The following is a 20,210-nucleotide window of genomic DNA, read 5'->3' as shown; positions in this document are numbered from 1 at the left end:
TTTCCTTATTCATAATAACCAAGAAGTAATGTGTAAAATAAACATCTTCAGTAGGATTGGTATCTCTTTATTGGCACAGCTTTGCATGGAAAATGCAACTTTTCAAGCATTGCTGAGCTCATCAGAGAGTCAAAAATGGGACTAGAGCTCAATTTCAAAACTAATTAAAACAATGCAAGACTTCAGTCACTGTGGGCAGGATGCTGATTAACTTAATGCTTAATCTTGCTGAAGTCAGTTGAGTGTAAAAGCCAATGGTTGAGCATATTTTCAAAGGAGGAAACCATGAGAATATGTTCAGAAGAAGAAGATGGAAAAGGATAGAATGAAAATTCTGCCTTCATCATCGTCTTACAGATTCACTGTTTTACTTTTCAAAACATGTCGATATAAGTAGTCCTCAACATACAGCCACAATTGAGCCAAATATTTCTATTGCTAAGCATGACAGGTTTGTCCCATTTTATATGGTCTTTTTGCCACAGATGTTAAGCGAATCACTGCCATTATTAAGTTAGGGTCACTGTTGTTAGGTGAAACTGGCTTTTTCATTGACTTTGCTGCTCAGAAAGTCACAAAAGGTGATCACATGACCCCGGGACACAGCAATGGTTATAAATATGAACCAGTTGCCAAGCATACACATTTCGATCATGTGACCACGGGGATGCTGCAACGATTAGAAGTATGAAAAACTATCATTAGTCACATTTTGCAGTGCCATTGTAACTTCAAACTAAACAAATGGTTGTAAGTCAAGGACTATCTCCACTTGCCAGCTGCCAGCTGTTTGGCAGCTGAAATCTCACCAGGGCCAAAGTTGACTCAGCCTTCCATCCTTCCAAGGTGGGTTAAACAAGGACCCAGATTTTCGGGGAAAATATGCTGACTCTGTAAACACTTAGAGAGGGCTGTAAAGCACTATGAAGCAATATATAAATCTAAGTGTTATTGTTATGTATGTTTCTCTTCTGTTAACAACTAAGCTAAACCTTCTTTTCCATGCTACGACTAAATCTAGACCTTATAAATGTTTTTTTTTAATTAAATGAAGCTGGATTTGAAAACACTACAAGATATTTAGAAGCAAGCAAGCATTACAATTACTACTTCCGGCAGTATCCCCTGTCACAACCCATTTAGGATTAGAAATGAGAATGAGGATATGATCTGGACATCACGAATAACATTTCACTTCAATTTCATACGGCTGCAGGCAGGCAAAACCTTTAGAATTGTAGATTGAGTCACGGCAACTGGACTAATTTTACTAACTTTACCTGGATGACTGAGAATCTTTTATCAACATTCTTATTGTACTTTTTGTGCTATTGATAACAGTGTAGTACATTCACAAAATAAAAGTCTCACTTTGGAAAAGAAAGCAGGAAGGTAGAAAGGAAGACAGGTATGTGTTGTTTTAAAATAAACTAATCCTACAATCTGTAGAAATAATGTAAGTTTATTATTTTTCTTAATGCACTAATAGCAAGAACATATTTTTAAGGCAAAATACATCAAAATTCCAGCAGTCAACATTTTCTATATTTCCTACATACTATGGTGTTTAAATTAAATTGAATTAAAATTAAATCTAATTTTAACAACACATTTAGGCCTTGAACTCTAATTTAAAAGCCAAGCACAATTGGTTGGTGTTGTCAATGTACAGGCATTCATGAACTGGCCTTTTTGTTTATTAATCTATAAGATGTATTTGGCTGCCTCAGTGACTTTGGGTGGCTTACAAACAGTAAACACCCAATATAAAAGAAGAAGAAATAGTAATCCCCTCACCCAGGCAGGTATAGCATGTGGTGCATGCAAACAGTTAAAAACTAAGCAGACTTCCTGTTAACTCAATTGCTCTGAAGATGATGCTGGAGTAAAATCCTAGCAATCTCTGGCCACATAATCCTGAAGACCAGACAGTCATCTCCCTCTCCTCATTTAAAACAACCAATTATGTCTTCTTTTAAAACAACAAGCATATGCTGTGAAGTACTCTGTTATTCAAAAAACATGACAGAGTGAATTACAGAACAAGATTATCTACTAAGAAGAAAGTTACCTTGGGCTGGCCTAGGGCAGAAGTCAAAATATTAAACATGTTATTAGCATGCACCAAAGCAAAAGTTAATGTTTTTCTAATGGGTAACAATTATTACCGTGTAGCTTTCAGGAACCTGACTGAATTATTATTGGCTTTAAACAACTACCTTTCCTATAAAAATAGTACATCAAATACATTTGTGTTAGGCCACCTACTAGACAAAGCTGCATTTTGCTTATTATAAGGATGGCATGCTCTCATTTTTATCAGCTTGATATTATTAAACAATCCTTTGCTTAAAATCCTTTGAACTACACAGCGTAGTTCAACTAACCTATGTTAATCCTGTTAAATGCAAAAAAAACCATTAAAAAGCAAAAACGGACTGAAATTAACAAGAACATTTATTTTCCTTTATGCATAAGGATCTTTGTTCCTGCAATTTATGCTTCATCCACTTTTGACACTAATAGTTAATTGGATTCAGAGATGAGTTACAACAGGAGTCCTCAATCAACTCTTGTAATCATGACATCCACTGCTATATTCATTATAACTTCAGGTTTACTACCATATTCATGGACTTTGGTGTGCTTAAATGTATCTAACAGTCTCTTTTAGAAACAATACTAAGAGAGACCAAGTACAAAAACCTTGCTCTTTTTGGTTGCAGAATCTACTTCAAATTTCCTTCAAGGACTGGCAAAATTTAACTGCCATGCCTGCAAGCCGGTCCATGGAGTATGCATGGGAAAGTTCTTTATGTATTTCATGCAATCACACACTATCACATGTTGTCTCCGTCTGTTGTCTCAGTCTGCATTTACAGAGGTATGTGGTATGTTGATAAATGGCCTGTATTCTCTGCTCCTACACCTGGGTTCAGGTTACAGGACTGTTATGTTAACCAATTCAAATCCTTCCTATCAGTAAAAAGTTGGTGAACGGGACAAAAATGTGAATCAATGTAATCTCAAGACTGAGAAATGTAGGGTTTTTCATTGAGTGAGAACAAATATATACATGGGCACTCCATGGAGAGACTGAGACAATGCAATATTCAAGACTCATATATTTTCCTAAAATAAAAATATAGCTATTATGCATTGTGTTATGTATATTATATTTATCGCATAGTATAGTATTGTGTTGTGTTGTATTACATTACATTATAATATTAAATTATATTACATATTATACAGGTAGTCCTTGACATACAACAGTTTATTTACTGACTGTTCAAAGTTACAATGGCACTGAAAAAAGTGACGTAAGACATAGTTTTTCACATTTATGATTGTTGCAGTGTCTTGGGGTCATCCCCTTTTGCAACATTCTGACCATCAAAGTCAATGGGAAAGCCAGATTCACTTAATAACCACATTACTAACGTAAGAACTGCAGTGATTCACTTAACAAATATGGTGAGAGGTCATAAAATGAGGCAAAACTCACTTAACAAATTTTTCACTTAACAGCATAAATTTTGGGCTCAATTGTGGTTGTACGTTGAGGACTACCTGTATGTGTTGTGTTGTGGTGTTGTGTAGTGTAGTGTTATTATATTATTTTATATTATATTTATTATATTATGTTATGTTATATTACATTAAATTATATTATGTTATATTAACTACATCTATAAAGCAATTGGTAATTTGTTGAGCTATTATTGCTAGACTTGCAAAATAGAGGCAACACCTTAGGAAAAAATTTTGTTTTATTTTTTGCTTCCCTTGATTTTTTTATTTGGCCTCTCCCTATCCCTTTGAAAATTCATTTGTATGGTTATAATCTCACACGGCTGCACGTTGTACATGAATTAAATAGATACATGGCTAGAGAAGATAAAATCACCTGGGGAATTCTAATATGAAATGACACCTGGTGCCAATTGTTTTGTCTCCCTCCTCAAACTATGCACCCCTCCAGAAGTGCTCACCTAACAAGAAAAAAGTAGCTTCTATGCAGCTTAAGGGAAATAAAAATTCAGCAGATCGACATTACAGAAAGCTATTTTAGTTCTGAGCAAGGGGTAGAACTGAGAACTTCCTCAAATTTCCAGTTCTTTCTTTTGTGGTGCCAAACAGCTCCCAAAATGCTGTGTCTTGGCATCGAGAAAGTATTTTGAATCTAAGAATATATTTATATCCCCACAGCCAGTCCTTGAGCACACTTGTCACATCTTGTTTTGCTCCTAAGAACATGCTTATTCAGCTCACAAAACATTAAATTAACGCAAGGGAAAAGTTTCTCAAAATGACAATTATCTTCTTGACAAAAGACCAGATTAATTTAGTGCTGAGAACCAGCTTTCTTGCTGATTCATAAACATGCTATTCCACAAAGTATTAGAATTCACACTAATAATACGTGTAGTAAATTATTGGCCCCTATCTTAGATTTTTTTTATATATGTGAGACAAATTGTTGGGATACCGACATAAGAAAATATTTCACTTCAGTGTAGTAAAATATATAAAGTATGGTCTGCATATATTTATTATAGAATTATGTTTGTCTGCATGCTTTATAACATCTTTGTAATTATGAGGCCAGAGATTATTCCCCTATTTTACATCAGTTTTAAAGGGCAAAGGGATCACAAATATTTCAATATCCACAGAAGTTATTAAGGAAATAATAAATATTTTATTATTTCTCAGTCAACCAACAGCAATTCATTGATCTTAACATAATTTGAAGAGCACATTTATGTTATATAATGATATACCTTAAATTGTCAAGATTATAAAGCTATTAATTCATTATTACCAAAGACAAGAAATTGAGCAATACCCAGATGAGGAAAAACTGATGGCTAAAAAAAAATTTGGAATTTCAGATTGTATTCATTACAGCTCAATTGTTACATGAAATTGGATAGTTCCATACTGTTGATTAGAAAGTACTTTAGTAGCATTAGCTCCCAAGAATAAAAATGTAACAGATATCAACTATTTGTTTTCTCTTACTTATAAACATGTTTGCTCAAGTAAAAGTTTTATCCAAAATATGTATATTATAAACAAATATTTCCTCCACATTTAAGTCACAGAGAATAGTTAGTTGTTTAAACTTTTAAGTAAAGGAGGTAGTAGAAGCTACTCTGGCTTGGCTAAAATATCCAATATCCAGACATTTAGAACAGCCATATAAAGTTATGGCAGAAGGAATGCTGAACTTCATGTCATGAAAATTAAGTCAACTTCATTATCAAAGTTCATAACATGGTTCTAATTTTATTACTTAGTGCAAAATAAATGTCTTTTCATCTTCAGCAAGGAAAATAATGCATCTTCAAAACTTCAAAGCATCTTCAATCGTCGCTGTCACTTCCAGAATCACTCAACTGTAGATCATTTCCTAAAATTAAAACGGCAAGTTACACCATAGTAAAGAAGCGTAAGCAACCCAACAGCACAATCTGAACTTGGAGTCTCTGTTTTTCACTCCATATGTTGCTTTTCTTTTTACAAATAAAAATACAGGACTTCCAGTCACTGATCTCTGATTGTATCTTTTAATCCTAACTCATAGGATTAAAACACCAGGCTTTCAAAAGCTTTCAAGATTACTCAACCTTGTTGAATTTATCAATTAAAATAAAAGTTAGCTTTTTGAGAGGGAAAGTACCTAGTAACAACTGATTGCAATTTAGCAAATTCACAAAAAGTATAGGAATGGAACTACAGTATCACATGCAATAGAATGGACAATTGCATTAATATTTGTCCTTGTCATAGTGCTGTTTGATGGGTGGCAATATTAGTAAAATGCTAATTGGGAGAAGCAATTTAGAGTTTGTTTTCTTATATGTAGGTCAGTTGAGAAAGAAAGGGTAGCTGGCCAGACATATAGGTGTGCTTAATGATGAGCAAGATTACAAACTAAAAAAGAAGTCTATGAACATATATAGTAATATTTGGGGAGAAAGGTTCAGAAAATCATATATATTACTAAGCATTTACAGCTTTTATGCAACATTATAAATTTAGATCAGATTCAGATATCCACCTTCGGACACTGTACAATTCTGTCCTAACAAGGTAACCAGAATTAGTTGTATTCAGTGTGGTTTTAAAGTTTAAACTTCAGAATAATAACATTTTAAATATCCTTTAAACACACTACCATTTTTATCGTAAGTGTAGACATAAGAAGTACAATTTGCAAATAATATGTTTCACCCAAGGACATAAATGAAATCTCATGCAATTCTATTTATTTCAATTCAAAGAAGAAAAAACAATTCTTTCTAGAAACATTTCAATTGCAAGTTGTGACATAAAATCAGTCAGATTGAAGGGTCATCAGTCCTGCATACTGGCTATAAATACTTGAGGCAGAAGCAATTTGAAACATGTTTTTTACTTAAAATTTGCCCCATATACATTAAGGACACATTTAATACATTTCTTGGTCCTAGAAGCAAAATATAAACTATACTTTAAATAAAAGAAGCACTTAAATATAGATATGTGGGCTAATTAATACTAAAAATCAACAGTTTCTTTCAAGTTTCTCATATTATGTTTAATTATATAATATTTATGTAGAAAGTTCAAGAATAGTAAGCTGGCTTTCCATTGCCACAAAAGGCAATATTGTATTGTAAGTTATCAACAATTCTTCTTCATCAACCTTACAGTGTTAATAGAACCCAAACAAAATGCCAAATAATTACAATTATTTTGTTCAAATTTCTAGCCATTCAATCATTCTCCAAATGAATGCTCTCCAAAATTTTCCTCCCAGTTATTCATCATAGTATTTAACATGTTCAGTCCTTTTGGGCTGTTTTCTCACCTATTTGGAATGTAAAGTGAACATATAGTGCTAATCCTACCTAAATAAAAACCTTGCTGTTTCTCACTGGGTTTTCTATTCAACTGTCAATTCCATCACTAAAAGCTTTTAAAAATAGTTTTTCAAGTGGTCCAGGTAAAGACCACATATATGCTCATTTAACTTTATAAAATATTTTGCTTTATTATATATTTTTTTCCTTATCAAGTTCATACTGAGGGCCAGTTTGGTCAAGTGGTTAAGGCACTAGCCTAGAAAGTGGAAATCATGAGATCTAGTCCCGCCTTAGTTATCAAAACCAGTTGGGTGACCTGGGGCCAATCATCCTCTCTCAGCCCAATTTACCTCACAGGTAGTTGAGGAAAATGGATTCCAGTAAACTGAATTGACCTTGTTGATACAGTGAAATGTTTTAAGAAAGCCAGGTTTCTTTCCAAAATTTAATTTTGTCAATGTTCAAAACATCAAGAGGTTCTTATTATTAAAAAAAGTATCAAGGACGTAGTAAAATTAAATGAATTGCCGGGAAAATAAATAACTCTTTATTGGTATCAATTGTTATATAATCCAAGGGGTATATATAGAGAATACTGGAGTTAATAATGAAGTCCGATAATAGTGTAACTAAATAAAGATACAGTACATAGATACATACAGATTAGCACAAGCTAAACAAATGACTGGTTGCATCATTTTTGGCTAGCTGTGACAGCTAAGCTACAATTTAGTTCCCATTGTTCCTGATTATATATGATATCCCAGAATCAAGCAGGAAAAATCCTTTGCTCTATTTTTGGATCAGGAAAATACAGTAGGAGTCTACCATTTACCTATGAAGTGCCAACTTCCTTGTATGTTCCATTTTGGGAACTGTATATAAAAAAATTCTACAAAAATTCTAAAATTCTATAATCATTTATGCTTCCTATCTATCTAGTTACTTTGCTTTAGCTTGTGATAAAGGCTGGTTTGTTATAAGGTAAAGGAAAAAAAATGTCAGGACATATATATATAAATCAAAGCAGCCCTGGAAATAAAATAAACATTTTACAGCAGTGAAATGTGAACTATACTGCAGCGATCATTTCTAAAACGTATGAATGCTTCTGGACAACATTGTTTTAAAACCCCAAGTCCTGAAACCAGTCGTAGGTGATATCCTCTGTGCTGAATTGTTTTTAACCATAATCTTTACTTTGGCATAATGAGAGGTCAGTGTAACTTTTATCCCACCTTCTAATCCAAACTGCCATTGTGTAACTTAAATCTGTGCCTGGAAAGTCGTAACTACCAGCATGTGGTTTCCTCATGCCCAAGTCTATCATAGCATGCTTTGTTTCATTACTTACTCAGTGTATTCATCAAACGGCCACTGCTCTCTTGACTTCTGCGATATCCAATATCCACATCTGGGAATGCCTGTTGGGAGACTGTCATCATGGGATGCGGTGGCTGCAGGTGTGGCATTGACAAGGGAAGTGACAGCTTTGATCCTTCTTCTTCTGAATCACTAGAGCTGTTTTCACTACTTGATGAAGCAGATGAACTCTTTGATTCCGATGAACTATCGGAGCTGTTCATTTGCTCTATGATTTTAGCTTCTGCTTTTAGCTCTGAAAAATACGATGTAAAAAAGGAAAAAAATAAAATGTAAGACAAAGGCACACGTAATCACAATGTTCAGTTCGCAAACCTAGGAGGTCATTAATTATGTGGTACAGAGGTTAGAATTGGATCAGAAGTTCCCAAAGCTGAAATCTCTACTCAAAGAAATAATAGATAAAAAGAGACAATACCAGTTCTGAAAAAGGAAGAAAAACTCCAAATATATAAGGAGACTTTCTGAAGCAAAGCTCAATATGTTTCATGTTTTTCCTTAAGGAGACTCTTCAATAATTAATTTCAATCCTGGCCTCTGCACAAAACTGATACTGATCATTCACATATGCTCTTGGGAAAAAACCTGGCAAGGGTCCCCAAACCTCTCTTTATTTGAGCAATCTTTAATATTGTTGTAGAGCCCTGAGGAGCAAATACAAAATATGTATGAATAAACCTGCTTCATCATTGTTTTTTAAAGTGATTGCAGCAGAAACAACATGGCAAAACGTCCCATCCTTCTATAGCCCATTAGGCAACAATTGTTTAATCAGGTGATCAAATCAATTTAATCAATTACAGCTGCTATTCTTAGTAGATCTACCTGCACTGAATTCAGAAAGTACTACTTCTGTATCAAAATCCAGCAAGCTGAGATCAGTTCCCCCATACAGCCCAGTAGTTCTATACAACTCTTATTCTGACTGTAGCTAAAGTTTGAAATACTATTTGCCATGCAGCATTTTCAATCTTGAGGCAAAGCCAGACTAAACTGTGCTACTTCTAATGAACTCAAAGTAACAGCAGTATTATACTGTATGGGATTTGCTGATGAGCTTCAAAGCAGGAGCACTGCCAACCTCACTCAGATTCTAGGCAGACTATGTTAAACCTTCCTTCACAACAATGCCTGGTTTAAATCCTCATCTTGCCTTCAGGACTTCAAGGAAACTACAACCTCACGATTATTCCTTTAATACTAAAGAGTAAAAATGGTTGGTGAAGGATCAGAGACATTCACTCTTTTCTCTATGACAATATCTATCTATCTATCTATATATCTATCTATCTATCTATCTATCTATCTATCTATCTATCATCTATCATCTATCTATCTATCTATCCATCCATCCATCCATCCATCCATCCATCCATCCATCCATCTATCTATCTATCTACAGGTGAAACTCAAAAAATTAGAATATTGTGCAAAAGTTCATTTATTTCAGTAATGCAACTTAAAAGGTGAAACTAATATATGACTCATTACATGCAAAGCAAGATAGTTCAAGCCGTGATTTGTCATAATTGTGATGATTATGGCTTACAGCTCATGAAAACCCCAAATCCACAACCTCAGAAAATTAGATTACATGCAATCAATAAAACAAGGATTGTACATAGAACAATATCGGACCTCTGAAAAATATAAGCATGCATATGTACTCAGTACTTGGTTTGGGCCCCTTTTGCAGCAATTACTGCCTCAATGTGGCATGGCATGGAAGCTATCAGCCTGTGGCACTGCTGAGGGGTTATGGAAGACCAGGATGCTTCAATAGCGGCCTTCGGCTCTTCTGCATTGTTCAGTCTCATGTCTCTCATCTTTCTCTTGGCAATGCCCCATAGATTCTCTATGGGGTTCAGGTCAGGCAAGTTTGCTGGCCAATCAAGCACAGTAATCCCATGGCAATTGAACCACGTTTTGGTGCTTTTGGCAGTGTGGGCAGGTGCCAAGTCCGGCTGGAAAATGAAATCAGCATTCCCATAAAGTTTGTCTGCGGAAGGAAGCATGAAGTGCTCCAAAATCTCCTGGTAGATAGCTGCGTTGACCCTGGACTGAATGAAGCACAGTGGACCAACACCAGCAGATGACATGGCTCCCCAAATCAACACAGACTGTGGAAACTTCACACTGGACTTCAAGCATCTTGCAGTGTGTGCCTCTCCATTCTTCCTCCATACTCTGGGTCCTTGGTTTCCAAATGAGATGCAAAAGTTGCTCTCATCAGAAAAAAGGACTTTGGACCACTGAGCAACAGACCAGGTCTGTTTTTCTTTAGCCCAGGTAGGACACTTCTGATGTTGTTTGTTGTTCAGGAGCGGCTTGACAAGAGGAATACGACATTTGAAGCCCATGTCCAGGATCTGTGTCTGTGTGTGGTGGCTCTTGATGCACTGACTCCAGTCTCAGTCCACTCCTTGTGAAAGTCCCCAACACTTTTGAATGGCCTTTTCCTGACAATCCTCTCCAGGCTGCGGACATCCCTGCTGCTTGTGCACCTTTTTTTTCCACACTTTTCCCTTCCATATAACTTTCCATTAATGTGCTTTGATGCAGCACTTTGGGAACATCCAACTTCTTTTGCAATTACGTTTTGAGGCTTTCCCTCCTTATGGAGGGTGTCAATGATGGTTTTCTGCACAACTGTCAGGTCAGCAGTCTTTCCCATGATTGTGATTCCTACTGAACCAGACTGAGAGACCATTTAAAGGCTCAGGAACCCTTTTCAGGTGTTATGGCTTAATTAGCTGATTAGAGTGGGACACTTTGAGCTTAGAATATTGCACCTTTTCACAATATTCTAATTTTCTGAGATTGTGGATTTGGGGTTTTCATGAGCTATAAGCCATAATCATCGCAATTATGACAAATCACTGCTTGAACTATCTTGCTTTGCATGTAATGAGTCTATCTCATATATTAGTTTCACCTTTTAAGTTGCATTACTGAAACAAATGAACTTTTGCACAATATTCTAATTTTTCGAGTTTCACCTGTATCTATCTCAATCTCACCAAAGCTTCCATGATCAGCACCAAACAATTCAGCATCAGCAGCAAGAGATCTTGAATTTTGCATGAGTGCATACACAGTCTTTTACTTAGTTTAGACAGTTTCTGTTAGGTTGCCTTCTAGTTTAATTTTTAATTCATTCAAGAGTACTTTTCTGCGTGTATGATTTTATTAAATGGAGTCCATTTCACTTATGCCCTAACCAGTACTAGCCATCCACTTGGCAATGCAAAACAAATCTCTTGCCATTCCTATCCACCACACTATACCACACCCCACTCTTGGAAGATCCTTCCCTGCCGGGTAATTGTCAGGTTGGCAGAATGCTGGGCAACCTCTTTGGAAATGTGTGACTCAGAAAAAAATATTCTTAAACAAAGCATTCAACCTTAGAAAAGAAACTCTCCATTTTAATGTAATCTTAAAACACCCTCCCCTGCAGCAAGTGGGTACTTTTTTAAAGCAGCTATTGAGGAAACTAAATGACAAGATTTTCCAGTCAGAGTTGAGTCACAAAAGAAACACCTGCCTGCATGCTCCCCCCTCCCCCCCACCAATATTCAAAGACTTTGCCTAAGAAGAATGCCCTGGCCATCAGTACAACAAGCTATTATTTTTTTAACATTAATTTACCACCCAACCAAGTTTTTCTTACTCGTCTGCCACACTATTTAGCTGGAAGCTTATTCTATCTTACTTTACATAGTATGTAAAGTAAGTGTGACATTCCTACTGTTAGTAACGGAAGGGGAAAAAATGGCACAACTTCCAAGCCATTCAAAGGAGCAAGATTCAAATTCAGTATGGCCCAAATGTTGTTGAAAAGCAGCATCCACGGAAAATGGTACCTCAGATCTAGACAACTGCATGTGTATCCATGCAAAATATTAGTAAAAATAAAACCATAAAGGGGGGGGGGGCTTTCAATGGGATTGGCTCGCCACACCTGTGCCAGCAAAGGGGACATGTGCTGGCTTCATCAATCAGGGAATTTGGGCTGTTGGGGTCCATGAGAAGAGCCTTCTCTGCTATGGCTCCAGACGTTTGGAACATATTATCCCCCCCTCCCCCTGCCTGAGATCGGTTTTCATCCTTCTGACTTTCTATAACAGCCTGAAGACCTGGCTTTGGCAGATGGCTTGAGGCCGCAACAGGGGAACATCACACTGGAGTTGGTGGATGAATTAAGAGAAAATCTCCCCTTGCCTGTCCTACCCCCCTCCCCCCCGCAATGCATCCTGCTCCCTCACCCCACATCTGTTAACTACAACTTCACTTGGATTCTAATTCTGTTTTTATTGTTTTCAGAAATATTTATCTTTTATGGTTTTAATGTTGTAAGCCTCCCGGAGTCACTTTAAGGCAAGGCGAGTGGCAAACAAATTTAATAAATAAACAAAAATAAAACTAGAGACTATTATCAAAGAAAGTAAAGAATGAGGATAGCGACCAAGAGAATATAGAAACAGGATCAACATGACTAGAGAATCCAGCTAACAGGCAACAACTCAGTTATATATTTGTAGTGTAGCATGAAGTTTTGTATTATTATACCGCACTGGCAAGAATAAAGGATCAATGAGAAGATTGACATATAGTGTATTGCAACCAATGCAGTAACAGAAGTAATTAAAAAACCTGTTCTATAGCCCTCTTAACCTTTGGAGCCATGGACAATTATTATATAATGGCTCCAAACGGGAGTCATGAATATCCATCTCTAATATCTCTCTCCCGCTCCGCCCTCCCCCCCAAAACACCCACCCACTCAAAACACATGGATACATTTTTATGACATGGGCATTGCAGTTCAGATGAGGAAGCAGTTTTTACTATAGTGAATTCATCTAGAGCAGGGGTGTCAAACTCGCAATGTCACGTTGTCATCACATGATGTGTCGCAATTTTTCCCCTTTGTTAAACCGGGGTGGGCATGGCCAGTGTGTAACGCATCTGGTCCACCTAGAACTATTCTGATGATTCAGGTGGCATGCAAGTAAGAAGTTAAATTGACAGAATTGCACAGAATTTCATAATAAGTTGTTTCAAAGTTTCAGAACCAGAATAGACAATGGTAAATTCCATGGTTTTCACTATTTCTGGTCCACTATATCTCTGTGCTATATTTGCAAAATGTTTTTCTATGCATTTAAAAAACAAGCTGACTTATGGATACTACAGGGAGTATCCTCTGAACTCTACAAGTGTTGTGCCCGCCAAATCTTTGCTCATAAAAGGGATTGACAAAGCAGAAACAAACCGCAATTCTGAGGTTTATTTACATGAATATATTCTATAAAGTGCCCTGGCCAGATCCTAAAAAATCTAGACAGGATCAGGCCTAGTTAGTTTCTGGATACTCCATAGGAAATGTTGGGATTGTTCGCTAGATTGAGAAATATTTTTTTTAAAATCTGAAAAAGTCATCGGAAACCACTTTTGTAAGTCTGCCAGGAAAACTACATGAATAAACTATGTAAGTCTCTGTACCTGAATTTAATTCAAAGAAATCATTTCCATTTTTAAATTACTTGATCAAGACAAGAATAATTTAAAAGGCAATATATCTGGATACAGGTAGTCCTCAATTTATGACCACAATTTATGTTGCTGAGAGATTTGTTAAGTGAGTTTTGCCCCATTTTACAACTTTTATGTTTTTATGACTTCACATTTGTTATGGTGACGCTGCAAGGGTCATAATTGTGAAAAATAGTCATGTCACTTTTTTCAATGCCAGTGTAAGTTCAAATGATCACTAAATGAAATAAGTTGAGGACTACCTGTATATGGATATGAATGAGTGTGAGTGTGTGTGTGTGTGTGTGTGTGTGTGTGGTCCTCGACTTATTAATCTATAAAATAGGTTAAAAACCTTCCCCCATTATATATTATTCTGCATACAGGCAGGGTATCCATTGTGAATACATAATCATACGAATCCCAGCCAAATACTGAATCCCTGGCACTAAAGCTGCTACCCCACCCCGACCAACTTACCTTCTCAAGGACAATGTAAGCAAAAAACTTCAGTCTCAAAGTCTTCAAGTTATGGAGTCACTCCGCAATCAGTGTCTCAAGGAATATAGCTATAATTTACCTCTTTCAATATCATCCATAGGAGAAGGTGGAGACACCTTTTCTTTTGGTGGAGATGATTTGTGGTTGTTTGGCATCTTATTAGTGTGTTTCATTAGCTGCTGCTGGTGGTGCTCAATACGAGACTGCACCTTGCTGCTGCCTTCACCTCTGCATCAGATTATCAAAAAAAAAAAAATCTTGAAAGATATGTAATAGTTTGCTTTTCCAACACTTTTTAAAGAATATACAAAATAAATGAACTTCTGTGATATGGATAAATATAATGTCTACTACCCATAATACTGTTGTTATAGACTAGTTATTTCATGAACATGTGCTAAAGTTTTTATTAAAATTAACAAGTCTAAACTTGCTACAGGAAAACAGTCAAATGTGTTCCAGTATACAACATTAAAGAGATAGAGCTTGCTCAGAAATTGGGCCAAAGAAAGCAAATGGGAGTTGTCTGGAGACAGAATAGAATTTAAATAAATCCCCATTTCTCATTGAAATCTTCCAAAATATCTTACATTTCAATAGCCACTATACAAGTGATATGAATATGCAGTAGTGTACAACTGAAAGAAAATTAGAAGAGTGTTGAACCTCCACGCTCTGTTTGGCATAACAGCCTTTCAGTTTCAATTAATCATAGTTTAAATTTACATTTGATTCACAAGCAGTGGTTAATATTAAAATCCAAGCACATGACAGCTTTTGCATTGCACTTCCTACTTACCCTGGAAAATGATAAGGGAAGGGAACACGTATGAGGCCAAGGCTTATCAGATCTTTTAAAGCAACTATCACATTTTAAGAAGGAACAACTTGGCTATTTTTTTCTACCCACCTGGTTTTCTTCACTGTGATATTGCTACTAAGTTTCTCTAGTCTACATTCGCCAGTGTCATGGTTAATTATTAAGATGCATTCTTTTTGATATGGCTTCTTGGAACCCTTGAAAACTGTTACTGGTGGAGTAGAGCCCTATTTTAAATCAGAAAAGAATTACTAGTATCACTATAGGTTTTTTTTTCTCTTAGGGAAGAGCTCTATATTTTATAATAAAAAGCCCTCACATTTCACACATAGCCTCAAGAGTCTCTATTTCACTGTAAAAATAAAAAAGGAAAGCCAATCTTAGGATTCATGTTTCATAATGAAATTACAATTTTCAGGTTTTTCACAGAACACTGAATTCAGTCCAGCCCAGCTCAATTAATTCCTGGCCTTTGTTTATCGTATCACTACAAAGAATTTCATTCTATCTCCTTAATTAACATCCCTTCTCAGTTATGAAAAAGGAAGCTTATGTTTGCATCAGCAACTGCAAGCTATTACTGCCATGAATTACTGCCTTTCCTTTTTTTACTGTTGAATTTTCTATCAAAATGAGAGTGCAACAAACAACTTTTGAAAATACTAGTTTGCTTCAAGATCACATACAGCAATTTTACAGTTCTAGCACAGAAGAGTAACTATGTGTGTTTTTTAACTTAATGTTTACTGAAAATATTTTGATATCTTAACAGAATTAAAGATGAATCTCCCTCATCAAAAGGACTATTATATGTTCTCAGTAAATCAATTTCAGCCTAATTCATATCTCACAAATAACACAAATCATATCATGTTATGAGGGGCCCTTGGTGATCTCTGAGCTTGCTTGTTTTCTTGCGGATGGTTCATTACCCAAACTAGGTAACATCATCAGTACCAAGCCCCTTGAGCTACAAATATTCTCATTTATCATATCATGTTTTGCCTAACTTGTCTTCCCCACTTGGTTCATTCTATCAGGTGTGGGCAAACAAACCAAAAAACTCCACACTTAACAAGGAGAAATGTAAGTAATGTTTGTTCTTGACTTATGAAGAGGAACAAGCTAGGAGAATTAGGTAACACAAAGTTGCCTGTTTTTTGAGAAGTTCTGACTGGTAGGGAACAAGTACTGGGAGTAATTGCACAATTTGCCACAGCACCTTTCCTTAATTAGACTGTCTAAAAGTTGAAGGTTTCTGACTTATCATAAAAAACCCAGTAAAAGTTGCTTTGCACATCTGAGCAATGGAGTCAGACAAAAAAAATTAGGGAAGTAAAGGAAAAGGTATTGTTTTGGTCTAAAGGATGATCAGAGGAAAGATCCATTAGAAACTGAGAAGTAAACAATGAAAAGGGGAAAAAACATATTCCAAAAATACTGAATAAATGTTTCAGTAAAAGATAACCTTCCTATGTTTGACATTAGCAAAAGCTGCAAACCATGGGGGATCTTGTCTAATCAGAAATGAAAAGTCATACACAGTACATTAAAATAAAAATAACCAGAAAGGCTGTCACTTATTAGATATTCCTTTAATTTAGACAAGAGACTGGACAATGACTTATGTATTTATTTTGTATTAGGAATTATTTACATTCTTATATATCTACTTCGAATCTGTTATCCTGTCACCATTAATCACTTTTGTGCAAAGATATTTCTAAAGTGGTCAATGCAAGAATCAACGCAAGGATTTTCCTGCTACTTATTGCTCTCACATACAGCCAGTATCTGTTGCAGAACATAGGTCCTCATAGTAAACACATAAAATACAAATTGTAAGACTGCAACTTCCATTATTCTACATTTCAATAGAATCTTGGAAGTTACCAATCCCCTAATATAATAGCCCATCTGCACAGTCTACCTTGATAATTATATTCTTCATGCACGTACATAAAAGTAATCACACTTAAGATATAGCTATGCCTTTTTAAGGAATACAAAAATCTTACCTCAATATTTGGCAACATTACTGTTACCTGTTCCCCTTTACCAACTTCAAGGTTTCCTTCACAAGATGTATCAATTGATGCAGGTTTGAAGTCATCTGAATAAAATCATAAATATTTATGATTCCATAAATATTGATCAACTTACAAGATAAATGGAAAAGTTACATTATTCAATGGAAATCTTTTCTACTAGTAGCTTATCTGTCTTGTTTAGTCTTATTCAGAGGTTCTTAGGAGTAATCCACTACTTATTATAAATTAATAATTAAGTTCCCATACCACTCAACTCCTAGTGTCTGGGCTGTTTATCAATGGTTTAAAAAATTAAAACAAAAAAAGTTCAACATAGAACAAGGTCAAAGATGGCAGAGATAACAAACCTTCATAGGAACAAAGAAAAAGAAGAAAAGGGGGTTCAATCATGCTCAACAAAGGCCTGGGCAAAAAGCCAGGTCTTTAGGGCCCTTTGAAACTTGAGGGTGTGTGTGTGTGTGCGCGCGCGCACTGCTACAGAGTACTAGTTTTGGGGTTTTTTGCATTTTTAAGCAGCACTTGTACAAAAACATGTCAATCAATTTTAAGCAGATATCCATTTTTAACTAATTGTCACATTCAACAGAAAATAAAGAACTAAGATTCAGAAAGAAAAATATTTCAAGTTTTAAATCCAAATATTCCCACATCCATATAACATAGGACTTATAATTTTAGTAATACGTATTCCTATCCAGTGGAATTAATCACTGCTCTAATCCAGCCTCCAAAGATATATATAGTGACGAATGCTTCTGACCATGACCAAATCAGGTTGTGACCAAAAAATTCCCCTTTTTTTTTCGCAGCCAATTTCTCCTTCCACGCCATTTTTTTTTTGTAAGCACCAAATTTCCAAAATTAGGTTCGAGTCACACTAAATCGGGTTGCGACCAAAATTATAGAACGAATTATGGTTGTGACCAGAGGTTCTACTGTACTGATTAGGGGTACTATCCAATACATATACAGGGCTTTAAATTATGGAAAGGCGATGTCAAGACATGTCCGGTTTATCTTTTGCTAAATAACACACCTTAATGAGCTGAACAAATATTTTATTCTATTATTCGTATTTCATAAGATTAAAAAGTTACAAACCTAATTTGTTTACTTCCAGGATGTTGTTGCATTTATTTACAACCAGTTTCGTTGTATTTAAGTACAATGACAATAAAGATTATACTTATTTTATCTCAAAATGTCAAATGTGCCCTTGATTCTGTTAACTTGTCCTGTTAATTATTGACACTGCAGAGTGCTTAAGTTTTAAGCACACTACAGTGTGGATCTATTCTAAGTAAATATAAATCTTTAGGTTACAATACTGTAACAATAATGACAGTTGTGATAAATATAACAGGATCCCCTGCCAAATATACTTGCCCTATATTGAACAATACGCCGTCACATCCCAAAATGCATACAAGCATTCTAAAAATTGGATCTTTTCCATCTATACTATGAATAGAACAATATGATTTGGATAGTGGTAACTGGTTTATATTCCTCTCTGAGCTGAATTTGAAATGTTCAAAAGCACATAGAAGAAAATATAAACAAAGCAATTTTTAAGAATCCAATTCATAATATACTGTTCTACATCCCAGATATTTATACCTGAAATATGCTCTCACCTATAAAAGCTCATCTAGCCGGGAACTATTATTCAACACTTGTCTTTTATAAGAGATAGGGAGGCGGTTGGGCAACCTCTGGAAAACCAGCTTATTTCTCAAAGCTTTTCACCTCCCAAGCCAGGCCACAATCCCTCCAACTTTGTTTCCCTGCCAATCACCTCCCAGTCAACTTCATGAGGTTCCCCTTACCTGTTTCTCGAAATGCTCTTCCCTTAAAACAAAAAAAGCAGAGGGGCTCTTAAACTGACTAAGCGTAGAAGTCACAGAACGAAACCGACACATACGGCTTTCCCACCGCAACTTTACTCCCGAACCAAGGAGAAATCTCGCGGCGTTTATAATTACATCCCTTGAACCTGGCTCTTTTCCCTTCATCCTCTTGCGGGAAAAGCAGCCTGAGTCTTGAGTTTTGCTTTGCCATCTAAAACAAATCCACACCGTCAACACTCACACACACAAACTGTGTGTATTGGTTGAGGGCGTGGGTTTGTATGTATTGCATACACACACACACACACACACACATATACACAGTAACAGAGTTGGAAGGTACCTATGAGGTCATCTAGTCCAACCCCCTGCTCACGTAGGAGACCTGTACTAGGGATTCAAACCGACAAATATTGATCTTCAATCTGCTTTTCCAAAAATAAATAGGGTTCAAATGGATGACATTTTGCCTATATTTCTCCTGAAAACCAAAAGCCCAAACACACACACACACACACACGTCAGCAGGGGTACAATTTAGGCTTTCGGGTTAAAAACCACCAGGGTTAACATCGGATCCTGAAAAATTCTATTCCCTTGGCACAGATTTTGAGTCTCAATCCCTGAAGTTTACACACACACCACAACTTTCTCTTGCCGGTCTCTTGCCTTACGGGTTGACTATAACAGCCGAGGGGTCCCCACTGCTCCTAAGCCGGAGCTCACTCGCGGAGCCTCAACTTTTTCCGCCGCCGCCGCCCCTTTTCTCCGCCTGTTAAAGCTCCCGCTTCGACTCACAGCGCAAGGTGTGGAAAGCGCAGCGCGGCTGCTTCTCGAAACTCTCGCCCAGCAACAGGACGCGCTCCTTGCTGTCGAAGAGAGCCCGGGCCGCGCCGTTCATCCCGAGACCCCCGCTTCCCGTTTCCTTCCTCTCTCGCTCGCTTTCTCTCTCCAACAGCTGCTTCCACTGCCCTGGTACATCTCTCGCGCTTGCCAGTTGGGGGAAAGGGGGCGGGGTTGCCGAGCGAGGCCGCGCCCCTTGTCAGACTACCGCTCGCTCCTCACTGGATGAGGAGCTCCGAGCGCCGCCTTCCTTTCCTCTAGAAGCGGAGACGGTTCAGGGAGCGTAGAGAGAGGCGAAGGGAAGGGAAAGGGCCTCTCCTTCCTATTGGCTGCGACCGTCTGGGGAGGTCACGCCCACTGCCGGTCA

At 36.7% G+C, this 20,210-nt stretch overlaps 1 protein-coding gene across 1 annotated transcript; it reads right to left on the bottom strand.

The window, feature by feature from the left end:
• Positions 1 to 1,446: 1,446 nt before the first annotated feature.
• EAF2 (ELL associated factor 2) lies at positions 1,447 to 20,113 on the bottom strand. Its single transcript, XM_081939691.1, has 6 exons — positions 19,799 to 20,113; positions 17,118 to 17,212; positions 15,190 to 15,326; positions 14,359 to 14,507; positions 8,212 to 8,475; positions 1,447 to 5,419 (listed from the first exon to the last, which is right to left on the bottom strand). The coding sequence occupies exons 1-6, from the start codon at positions 19,899 to 19,901 to the stop codon at positions 5,373 to 5,375; spliced, it is 795 nt and encodes a 264-aa protein (XP_081795817.1). The 5' UTR covers positions 19,902 to 20,113; the 3' UTR covers positions 1,447 to 5,372.
• Between the last annotated feature and the right edge of the window lie 97 nt (positions 20,114 to 20,210).

The sequence above is a fragment of the Natrix helvetica genome, assembly GCF_964273705.1.
Source record: "Natrix helvetica genome assembly, chromosome: 1".
NCBI classification, from domain to species: domain Eukaryota; kingdom Metazoa; phylum Chordata; class Lepidosauria; order Squamata; family Natricidae; genus Natrix; species Natrix helvetica.
The sequence above is the reverse complement of the archived record's forward strand: the minus strand, read 5'-3'. Positions and strand labels throughout refer to the sequence as shown.